Below are 12,109 nucleotides of genomic sequence, written 5' to 3'. Positions count from 1 at the left end.
CATACGAGACTCAAGGCATATCTCACTTATGTCTCCAGGAAGAGTTACCGAACCTCCCCCGAAAGCCTCCTTTTTTTTTTTTTTTTTTTTTTTTTTTTTTGGTTCTTTTTTTCGGAGCTGGGGACCGAACCCAGGGTCTTGCGCTTCCTAGGTAAGCGCTCTACCACTGAGCTAAATCCCCAACCCCCGTCTCCCTTTTTTAAAAGCCGGTTTTAATTTGTTACTCAGGCTGGCCTGAAGCTCGCCATTCTGTCTCATCCTGATCTTAAATGTCTGTATGTTTGAGAATTTTCAGGTTTTATTCCAGTAGTGTTGAAAGCTAGTTGATATGGTTTATCTTAAACTTATCGACATGTGAGCTCCTGGGCATATTCATCCGTACATTTGAGAGGAATGTATGCTCTCTTGTGTGGAATGTCTGTATACCTCAGCTAGATATACTTAAATTAGTATTGTTCTGGTTGTCTAATATTGATTCCCCCATCTGGATGTTCTATTCCTTATTAAATTGTGGCATTAAAATCTTTGTTTTCACCCCCTTCAGTTCTGTCAGGGTCTCTTTCATATATTTGAGTGCTCTATTAGGTCCACATGTATTTATGATTTTCATTCTTTCTTGCTAACTCTTTAATATATATAATATTCTTTATCTCATATGACAATTTTGTTGTTGGTGCTAAATGCCAAACCCAGAGCCTTGCATGCTAGGCAATTTCATTTTCTTTCTTTATTCATTTTTTTTAAGTTTAAAAAATATGTATTTATGTTTATGTGCCTTTGTGAGTTATGCCCGTGTGTGTAGGTGGCCATGAAGGCCAGATGAGGGTGTTGGGTTTTCTGGAATTGGAGTTACAGGTGGTTTTAAGTGTGTGTGTACAGGTACCACTGAAGCTAAAGAGGGTGCTAGGTGCCCTAGAGTGGGGGAGGGGGATAGGAAGAGTGGGGGCTGGCCTTGTATAGTTTCAGAGGCTTTCTGAAGCCTTTAAGTTGTTTGCTTCCTGAGCTTAAGGAGCATTCCTGTAGGACGGAATATATTTATTACCGTTCTTTAGAGCATCCTATGTATTGGCTGGGTATAGTAGAATAAGGCAGGAGGGTCTCTGAGTTCAAGACCAGCCTGATCTAGATGTCAAGTTCTAGGTCAGCTAGGGCTTTATAAGAAGGAGGAGGAGGAGGAGAGGAAAAAGGAAGAGGAGGGGGAGAAAAAAAAAGAGGAGGGGGAGGAGGAGGATTTTATCTTGGAGGAAATTGCTACACAACACCTATCATGAATGAAAGCCCTGGGTTTGATCTCTAGCATCACATACCACAGAATGTATGGCATGCGTGCCTATAATTCTAGCACTCTGATGTTGGTGGCGGGAGGATGGGAAGTTTAAGGTCATCCTTGGTTCTTTAGCTGGTTCAGGGCCTGCCCATATGCTAGTATGATCAGAAGGGAGCTTGAGACCAGAGAATCCCTGGAAGTTCATAGGCCAGCTAGGCTGGCACACACAACAAGAACAACAAAGAGACTGTCTCAAAGCAAGGTGGAAAGCAAGAACTGGCACCTGAGGTGTTCCTCTCACCTCTCCACATGCACCTATCTTGCACACATAAAGATGTTGTAAAAGTACATTTTCAAGTGCCTTTTCTTAGAGATGCTGGTCCAGAATGCTTAGGCTGTGTGTGGCTTAGGAGACTGCATTTTTACAGCATACTGTATTCATTTACTGGAGCTGCCTTACAATAGAAATTTATATTCTCAAAGTTATGGAGGCCAGAATTCCAGGACAAAGATGCTAGCACCGTTTTCTCTGGTGGTCTCACTCCATGACTTGCAGATAGCCACTTTTCCATTGTGCCCTCATGTGGCTTTATTTGTACCTTCACATTTCTGACTTACTAGACAATTTATGTCTTAGTCAGTCTGGACTTCTTAGGTTTGTGATACTGTTTTTTTTGGGGGGGCTTCTTGAATTTGAATGTCCACTTCTTTTTTCCCAATTTTGGATGTTTCAGTCATTATTTTGTTTGTCTAAAAAGACAGTGCATGCATATGTGTCTGTCTGTGTTCTGGGGATAGAACTTGGCTCCCTAGGCTTGGCAGCAAGCCCCTTTACCTTCCTCTATCAGTTCATAATCAATAACTCCCTAGTGCCAATGTGATGCTACAGTTTCTTTGTAAACACTCGGGTTGTTCAGTGTTGCCTCCCTCCTTCCTGCTCCCCTGTTTATCAGGTACTGTAGCCCCTCAGCTTCATAGTAGTCCTGCTCTTGCCTCACAAGTGCTTGGATTACAGGCATGAGGCACCATGCCCCAGCTGGTTGCTCTGCTTTCTTATTCTTGGTGGCTATCTGGACTTCTTAGAATATGCTGGCTGTGTTAGTGTTGCAAGTTGTTCAAAATAGAAACCAGCCAGTCCCTTGGGCAATGCCAGCCCCCATGTTCCAGAACATTAACCATACAGTTGACTCTTTCTTGAACCATGGGGAAGAGGCTCCTAAACAATACTAGATTTTATCTTACTTTGTCTGCCTTGGTCCTTTGCATCAAAACTAAACACTCCCTTGGTCTCCATGGTCCCTAGGCATCTGGAATGTGCCATGGCCTGTTGTTGCTCTGAGACGAGAGAGATAAAAACCGTAGGCAACCTTTGAGAAGCTGGAGCTTTAGATGGATACCCCAGCTCTGTATCTCCAGGGAAAAGCTGGGAGTTGTGGGATTTTTGTTTTGGTTTTTTCATTCTTCAGTAAGGCAGGATGGGGACCATGGCAAGTGAATGATGTGGTACAAATCATCACCTTTGTTCGCTACAGCTACAGAAACGTGCCCTTTCCTGTAGCACTTAGATTCAGCCAGAGCAGAAGCTGTTTGAATGATATTCCAGGAGTCTTACCTTTCCCTCTCAGGTAGAGGCCTGGTGCTGGGGCTTTCTCCCATCATCTTGTTCTTTGGGGATTTGGGGGAAGACAGGGCTGTGGCATGTGCAGTCCATAGCCTTTCTTATTGGCTTCAGCGCAGCTGGTTTTGAGCTAATCTGGGGAGCAGGAGCCTGTTGTCCAGACTTCTCACGAGGGAATGGATCTGCGAATTGTTGGTCAGTACTGCCCTTTGCTTGTGCTTTCTAAAGCACTCGCTGTTGCACAGATACTTCCTCTCCTCCCTCATAATTTCCTTGTTCTAAGCCTAACCATAAGGCTAAGATCCCTAAAGTCTTTATGCAGTTAAACAATATTGCTATTGACTTTCTCCAATGCTGTGCTTTCTTAGATGGACTTGGTGGCAAGGAAGTCATCACTTAGTTCTTTTCATTGTCTTAGAGTTATAACCTTAGGTTTGGAGTCTGAAGCTGTCTTTTGCTACTTTGCGGGCTCTTCCCCCCTCATCTGTCTCCTCCCCTCTTCTTCTACCCTTTCAATCCCCTGAAACTAGATAGGAGAGAAAAAAGGATAAAAACACTAGATAGGGGGAAGGGGGTGACATTGTTAGACTACTTCTTACTGATTAGGGATGTCAACTTCCTTGGGGCAAATATGATCTTTACCATCAGAATATCTTCTTCTATTTGTCTTTCCCCTCCTCCTTTGCTTCTCTCCTCCTCCTCCTCCTCCTTCCCCTTCCTCTTCTTCCTCATTTCTTCTTTGTGCATGACTACTTAATAAACCATGACCAAAGACAACCAACCAACCAACCAACCAGCCAGCCAACCACACCTATTGAGGCCCTAGCACATACATATTCTCTGAAGAGTCCCCAAATTCCAAAGGTCACACAGTCGCAGAAACTATGTGCAGCTGGCAAAATCACATCCCTAGTAGAGCATGAGGCAAATCATAGTCAGCTGCTGTGGGCATATCCCATATCCCATATCCCATACCTGGGATTAAAACAACACACTCACATAATATTTCTATGTTTTTCAAAGAAACCAAAATTATCACTACATTTCCCCCTTTGTTTTAAGCCATTAATTATGCTAAGTGTAGCGAGAAATTATAAACAGAGACATTTTCAGTGAATTAGGTGTTTTCAGATTAGTGGCCAAAGTTTTCAGGAGACCTCTTCTGCTTACTTTAAGTTGTGATGTATCCACAGCTTTTTATTTCTGTGAAGACATAAGCAAGCCCCTGTCCTCAACACACAACTTTTGTAGGTCTCTTTTGTGATGTTAACACATCCTTATAGGATATAGACTGATTTAATTCTATAGGTTTTTTTTCTGTAACTTGGTGACTCTTGGCTGCCCCTGTGAAACACCTTGTAGTTTTTGCTGCAGAGTCTTGAGGCAGGCCCCCATAACTGTTATCTGATGATAAGAAGTTGCCTTGGTCTCTCTCTTGGATCTACATTCATCACTCCAATGGTAGCCCTTGCCACATTGCCTGCATACCCAGGAAGCCTAGGCCTTATTTCTGGTTTATATTTAGAAAAACTATTGCTTATATGAGAAAAAAGGATAGAGGGGGAAGGGGGAGACATTATTGCTAAACTACTTCCTACCAATTAGGGGTGTCAAGTTCCTTGGGCAAGTTTGATCTTTGAAGTCAGAGTATCTAATTTCTTGTTGTTGTTTCTTCTTTACACACAGACTACTTAACAAACAGCAACCAACCCTGCCTCTTAGGGCTCTAGCCTTTAATACCCTCTGAAAAGTCTCCAGAATCTGAAGCATCATACACTTAGAGAAATCATAGCTGCTCTAGATAATCTGAAGCAGCCCCATATTCCACATCTGGAATTAAAGTGAAAACATGTTCCCATAATGTTTCTGTGTTTTTTTAAAGAAACAAAATTCTCACTTCAGGAGTCTTTAGGGGATGTAGGTATTCTCGGGATTTAACAGGTGAGTGGATGGAGCACAACTGTGCTGCTGTACAGTTTTAAAGGAATGCAAGAGGAGACAGTGTTTCTGCTGTGGTAATTTCTGGAAAGACTGGTTAACACACATCTGGAATACTTACTCTGTTTTCTGTTTAGATGGAGGTGTTGCCTAATTTAGGAACATGTGTCTGGGGTGTTTGGATGACTATCTTCTCTAAGCCTTAGATTCATTGGTTTCCTGTTCCTTGACTATAAAGGGACCAAACTCAGTAGGACTATCTAATGCATTTAGCACCTTATGTGTTGATTAAATAACATTAATAGGGGTTGGGGATTTAGCTCAGTGGTAGAGCACTTGCCTAGCAAGCTCAAGGCCCTGGGTTCAGTCCCCAGCTCCGGAAAAAAAAAAAAAAAAAGAAAAAAAATAACATTAATAGTAATCATTGCCTTATAAAGATGTTTGTGGTTTGTTTGTTTCAGGTATTGTCAAAGCACAGTCTGCTGTCTCCTTTGCTTAGTGTGACATCGTTCAGACGCTTCTACAGAGGTGACAGCCCAACAGATTCTCAAAAAGACATGATTGAAATCCCTTTGCCTCCGTGGCAGGAGAGAACTGATGAATCCATAGAAACCAAAAGAGCCCGCTTACTGTATGAGAGCAGAAAGAGGGGGATGCTGGAGAACTGCATTCTCCTGAGGTAGTAGAGAAGAAGGCTCTGGGTGTTACTTCTCTTTGACAAGGCAGTCATGTCAACCTCATTTTCCTTCTCATTTTAGCCTCTTTGCTAAAGAATATCTGCACAACATGACAGAGAAGCAGCTGAACCTCTACGATCGTCTGATTAATGAGCCTAGCAATGACTGGGATATTTACTACTGGGCCACAGGTATAATATGCACATCATGAGCTGCCTCTTGGGATAATAGGATAGCAAGCCTATTTGAGTCTAAAGTAGCAAGTGTTTTCTTCCTTTTTTTTTTTTTTTTTAAAGATTTATTCATTTATTATATATAAGTACACTGTAGCTGTCTTCACACACACCAGAAGAGGGCATCGGATCTCTTTACAGATGGTTGTGAGCCACCATGTGGTTGCTGGGAATTGAATTCATGACCTCTGGAAGAGCAGTTGGGTGCTCTTAACCGCTGAGCCATCTCTCCAGCCCTTTTTTTTTTTTTTTTTTTAAGTGGACTTTTTGCATAGCCCTGGCTGTCCCGGAACCCTATGTAGACCAGGATGCCCCTGAAATCACAAAAATCTGCCTGCCTCTGCCTCCTGAGTGCTGGGATTAAAGGCCTGTGCCACTAATCTCTTTTTATTCATATAATAGACACCAAACCCAAACACTGTCAAATTTTTCTAGAATATGGAAAATTTGTTTAACCAGTTGTTTCTTTTAAAAATTTTTTAAATTAATGTATTTATTTTGTATGCGTGTTTAATTGAGCATACATGTGCATGGGTATTGAGGACAGAGGACAACTTGGAGGGGTTGGTTTTCTCCTTTTCATCATGTGGGTCCCAGGGATTGAACCAAAGTCATCAAGCCTTGCAGCAGTTGCCCTTTTTGCCCTCCATTAGGGTTTTTGTGAGGCAGATGGAGTACAGTCTACCTTAGGAGAAAAGGGAATGTAGGAGTAAGGTGAAGCTCCTAGGATCAAAGGGAAGGTTGAAGAATAGGTTGAGAACTGGGAAAATGTGCTGGGCTGCTTCCTGCAGGACAAGCCAATTCAGTTGAGAGACAAGGTGTTTAACAATTGGGTTGTTTTTGTCTTTTGAGACAGGATCTCACTCTGTAGCCCACATTGGCCTTGAGCTCACAGAGATCTGCCTACTTCTGCCCCCTATCCCCCAACCCCAAAGTGCTTGGATGAATGGCTAGGCACTTGGTTTGTTTTGAGACAGCAACTCACTGTTTGGATCAGGCTGTTTGAACTCATGATCCTTTCATCCCAGCCTCCTCAGGGCTGGGTTTTTAGAGCATTGGTAATACAGACATGTGCCACCATCCCTAGCTAGGAAAATTACTTTTTATTCTAAAAGTCAGCTTAATGAAAAGATGGAGGGCTCCTATCCACATTTTACCTTGATACTGGGGGTCAGTGAGGAACTCTTAAAGGGAAAGCTTAAGAAAGTTAGAATAGAAGTCTGCAAATAAATCAAGCAGTTTTGAATTGGAGCCCACAGGCATTATGAAGATTAGCTTTTTTCAGGGTAATGCTCTCCAACTTTCTGAGTTGTCTGAATTTAAACAGTTTCATGTTAGAATAATGTCCATGATAAGCTGTGTATAATAGACTGCCTGCTCATAACTGCCTGTAACTCTAGCTTCAGGGAATCCAGGGCCTCTGGCCTTTTATGGACGTGGACACTCACTCACGTGCACAGACTACACAGTCACAATTAACGATAAAGTAAATCTTTTCTTAAAATATAGCTGTCTAGTTGCTTATTTGGTTATTTGAAAACCCAGAAAACCTTAAATATTTACTCTCTGGCCCTGTATAGAACAAGTTCAATGCTGACTTTGGTATAAGGCATTTGAGATTGGCCTTTGTTGCTTATGTCAATAGTTTGTTCTTTTGTATTGTTTAATAATATTCCAGTGTGTGCATTATACAATTTATCCATTGACCAGTAAAGGGATTTTAGGGTTTTATGTTGTAGGCAGTTATAACTAAAGCCTCTATAAACAGATTTTGTGAACAAAGATTTCAGGTTTTGTTTGGATAAATACCCAGAAGAATCATCGGATTCTTGAGTATGTTTGCTTTTATGTCACACTTTATCCATATGGGCAGACAGTAAATATTTTTGGTACTGCAGGCCATATTGTCTCTCATGACTTCATCTGTAGCATCCAATCAACCACAGATAGCAGGTCTACAAATGACTACATTTCAGTATATTTCATGGACACTAGATTTGAACTTCATATACTTTCCAATCAAGAAGTACTATTCTTTTGATTTTTCCTCCTCAACCATTTAAAGATTATTCTTTTTTTTTTTTTTTCTTTTTTTCCAGAGCTGAGGACCGAACCCAGGGCCTTGCGCTTCCTAGGCAAGCGCTCTACCACTGAGCTAAATCCCCAACCCCTAAAGATTATTCTTGCTGAGCATGGTGGCACACACCTTTAATCCTGGTACTTGGGAAGTAGAGTTAGACTGATCTCTGAGTTTGAGGCCAGACTGGTCTACATAGGGAGTTCTAGGCCAACTAAGGCCTATACCCTGTCTCAAAATAAAAAAATAAAATTCAATTTTCACTTTTTTTTTTCTTTTTTTTCGGAGCTGGGGACAGAACCCAGGGCCTTGTGCTTGCTAGGCAAGCGCTCTACCACTGAGCTAAATCCCCAACCCCAATTCTCACTTTTAAGCCATTACAAATACAGGCAGCTGGCCATAATTTCTAATTTTTAAAATATTTTATTTTAAAGATTTATTATATATAAGTACACTGTAGCTGTTTTCAGACACACCAGAAGAGGGTATCAGATGTTATTACAGATGGTTGTGAGCCACCATGTGGTTGCTGGGAATTGAACTCAGGACCTCTGGAAGAGCAGTCAGTGCTCTTAACCACTAAGCCATCTCTCTAGCTCTATTTATTTATTTTTATTTTGTGAGCATTGGTGTTTGCTTGCATATATGTCTATATGAAGGTGATAAATCCCCTGGAACTGTAGTTGCAGACACTGGTGAGCTGCCATGTGGGTGCTGAGAATTGAACCTGGGTCCTCTGGAAGAACGACTAGTGTTCTTAACCACTGAGCCATCTCTCTAGCCCCTAGTTATTATTTATACTAATTATACTATTATCCTAAGATTCAGTGAGTGCCTACTGTGTGCTTCTATTTTTAGGATATTTTGGAAAAGACAAACAACAAGGACAATAGATAGCAGTGATTGCCAAAGACAAGGTATGAAGGGACACATTGTCGTGTCAAAGTGACAGCCTAGTTGGTGAGACTTCAGGGGTGTAGCATCTGACATTACTAGGAGATAAAATCTAATAGCAAACTTCTTGGTCCTCTGGCTCTTGAAATCTTTCTGTCCCTTCTTCACAGTGATCCCTGAATCTTTGGAATAGGAGTTGTGCAATAGCTAGTTGGGACTGGTGTCCAGAACTGCATTTTAACCAGTTGTGTTTTCTGTAATGGTTTCTGTAGCAAAGAGAAATTTCCCTGGTGGAGGGAAGAACTGTCTTTCTGTAATGTAAGGGTGGATGTTTAGGATGTGGTCGGGGAGTGTGCTGGTTCAGCGAGGTGGCAGTGCAGGTTTCTTCTGTGACCTCACTGCCTTTGAGTAGCTGGCTGGGTTTTTAGTACCAGGCATGGTTGCTCTCTCTGAGCAGCTCTTCAGTCCAATTAGAGAACCGTTGGTTACTGCTGAGCTGTGCATGCCAGTACTGCACCTGGACAGTTACCATGCCATGTTGGTTCAAAGACATCATAGATGACTGGGAGTGCTGATTGCCTCCAACCTTGGGAAATTTGAATGGTACCTTCTTCATTCCTTATCTTTCGTGAGGTGACTCCAACCCATGTTTATTAATAGACGTTCCACTGAGTGGTTATTATTTGACTTTCAAGTCTTGTACCAGCTTTATATTGCAGAATGAACAGTAGAGAGTCTTGATTTGTTAACAGTTCAAGACCTTTTTGTCTCCCTGTATATTGGTATATAATATTTCACAGGTTGTCATTTGGTTTTGATCATACAGGTCATGAAGTGCTTTTTCCTCTTCATTTTCTGGATGAATATATGTAGAATTGATGTTATTTCTTCCATAATGATTTGCTAGTAATGTTATCTGGACTCCTGGATATTTTCAACTATGAAACCAGTATTTTTTAGTAGTTACTGAATGATTATAGATAATTCCTCTGGGGTGGGATTCAGTCATTTGTCAGAACATCTGTCATTTCATCTAGCTGTCTGGTATGTAATAGGGTTTTATTTGCAATTACAGGTCCTTTCCTGAACCTGTAGTAGGCTTCAGTTGGCGATGCGGCTTGCTGCTCCAGCCTGGTGACCTGTCCTCTGGGCACCACATGCATTCTGTGGCATTTGTGCTCCTTCCCATTACTAAGAATAAATAATAAGCCAGGCATAGTGGTACACACCTCTGACCACAGTACTTGGGAGGCAAGGCAGGTAGAGTCTGTGAGTTCCAGGCCAGCTTGGTCTACATAGTAAGTTCCTGAACAGCCAGAACTACATAGTGAGACACACCTCCCCCAAATAAATTAATGTATATCTTTTATATCTATCATTGTAATTTGTAATTTTTCTCCTCCCTCATTTTTTTTTCTTGCTCAATATAACCAGAAGTTGCCATCAATTTCATTTTCTCTTTCAGTGGACTTGTCTTTTATTTCATTGGTATTTTGTGTGGCTTCCAGTTTTCAGTTACAGGGTTTCTGTTGTTACTCATGTTCATGTGTACTAAGTGTACTAAGAACTCTTGTGTACTAAGTGTGATTGGCATTTCCTAGTTGTTTGAAGTAAGAGCTAAGCTCATCAGAAACCTTCTTTTCCATAAACATTTAGTCCCTCGAAGCCAATGTTTCTCAACCTTCCTAATGCTATGACTCTTTAATATAGTTCCTCATGTTGTGGTGACCCTGGCCATAAAATTATTTAATTGCTACTTTATGACTGTAATTTTGTCACTGTAATAAATTGTAATATAAATATCTGGTGTGATCCACAAGACGCAATCACTGCTAAAGCACTGTTTTAACTTCCTCTTACATATTTTTACATTTTTTCTTTCTTTTTGATATTTTAAGTATTTATATTTCAAATGTTACCCCCTTTCCTGGCTCCCCCTCTCCCATTCCCTCTCCCCATGCTTCTATGAGGATGCTCCCCCTCCCACTCCCTTACTCCCACCTCACCGCCCTGGCATTCCCCTATACTTTGCTGAAGTTGTTTATCAGGTTTAGGAGTTCTCTGGTGGAATTTTCAGAGTCACTTAGGTATACTATCATATCATCTGCAAATAGTGATATTTTGACTTCTTCCTTTCCAATTTGTATCCCTTTGATCTCCTTTTGTTGTTTAATAGCTAGGACTTTGGGTAATAGAGTGGGCAGCCTTGTCTAGTTCCTGATTTTAGTGGGATTGCTCAAAATTTCTTTCTGTTTAATTTGATGTTGGCTACTGGTTTGCTGTATATTGATTTTACTATGTTTAGGTATGGGCCTTGAATTCCTGATCTTTCCAAGACTTTTAACATGAAGGGGTGTTGAATTTTGTCAAATGATTTCTCAGCATCTAATGAGATGATCATGTGGTTTGTTTTCTTTGAGTTTGTGTATATAGTGGATTACGTTGATGGATTTCCGTATATTGAACCATCCTTGCATCCCTGGGATGAAGCCTACTTGATCATGGTGAATGTTTATTTTGTTGTGTTCTTAGATTCAGTTTGCAAGAATTTTATCGAGTATTTTTGCATCAATATTCATAAGGGAAATTGGTCTGAAGTTCTCTTTCTTTGTAGGGTCTTTGTGTGGTTTAGGTATAAGTGTAATTGTGGCTTCAAAGAACGAATTGGGTATTGTTTCTTCTGTTTCTACATTGAGGAATAGTTTGAAGAGTATTGGTACAAGGTCTTCTTTGAAGATCTGATAGAATTTTGCACTAAATCCATCTGGTCCTGGGCTTTTTGTTGTTGTTGTTGTTGTTGTTGTTGTTGTTGTGAGACTTTTAATGACTGCTTCTATTTCTTTAGGAGTTGTGGGGTTGTTTAGATGGTTTATCTGTTCCTGATTTAACTTTGGTACCTGGTATCTGTCTAGGAAATTGTCCATTCCCTGCTGATTTTCCAGTTTTGTTGAGTATAGGCTTTTGTAGTAGGATCTAATTTTTTGAATTTTTTCAGTGTCTTTTGTTCTGTCTCCCTTTTCATTTCTGATTTTGTTAATTTGGATACTGTTTCTATGCCTTCTGGTTACTCTGGCCAAGAGTTCATCTATCTTGTTGATGGTCTCAAAGAATCAGCTCCTGGTTTTGTTGATTCTTTGTATAATTCTTTTTGTTTCTACTTGGTTGATTTCAGCCCTGAGTTTATTTCCTGCCATCTACTCCTCTTGGGTATATTTGCTTCTTTTTGTCCTAGAGCTTTCAGGTGTGCTGTCAAGTTGTTAGTGTATGCTCTCTCCAATTTCTTTTTGGAGGCACTCAGAGCTATGAGTTTTCCTCTTAGCACTGCTTTCATTGTGTCCCATAAGTTTGGGTATGTGCCTTTATTTTCATTAAATTCTAAAAAGTCTTTCATTTCTTTCTTTATTT

At 40.8% G+C, this 12,109-nt stretch overlaps 1 protein-coding gene across 11 annotated transcripts in view; it reads left to right on the top strand.

Annotated features, from left to right (window-relative positions):
• The window catches only part of Sdhaf2 (succinate dehydrogenase complex assembly factor 2), a 28,876-nt gene that overhangs the window by 530 nt on the left and 16,237 nt on the right, over positions 1–12,109 (top strand). For 6 of the 11 annotated variants that reach the window (XR_010055124.1, XR_010055123.1, XR_010055127.1 and 3 more), the window contains exons 2-3: positions 5,285–5,502; positions 5,582–5,691. Coding sequence is in view for 8 of the 11 variants with exons in the window: in XM_039084172.2 (XP_038940100.1) it covers positions 5,285–5,502; positions 5,582–5,691 (328 nt within the window). In the remaining 3 variants the exon portion in view is untranslated. Of the gene's footprint in view, positions 152–5,284; positions 5,503–5,581; positions 5,692–7,832; positions 8,068–8,668; positions 8,728–12,109 lie in introns of those variants that run through there. The other 5 variants (XM_017589442.3, XM_063268376.1, XM_063268380.1 and 2 more) reach the window with 4 other exon arrangements.

This window comes from Rattus norvegicus, chromosome 1 (assembly GCF_036323735.1).
Source record: "Rattus norvegicus strain BN/NHsdMcwi chromosome 1, GRCr8, whole genome shotgun sequence".
Classification (NCBI taxonomy): domain Eukaryota; kingdom Metazoa; phylum Chordata; class Mammalia; order Rodentia; family Muridae; genus Rattus; species Rattus norvegicus.
Note: the sequence above shows the minus strand (reverse complement) of the source record. Positions and strands in the feature narration are given on the sequence as shown.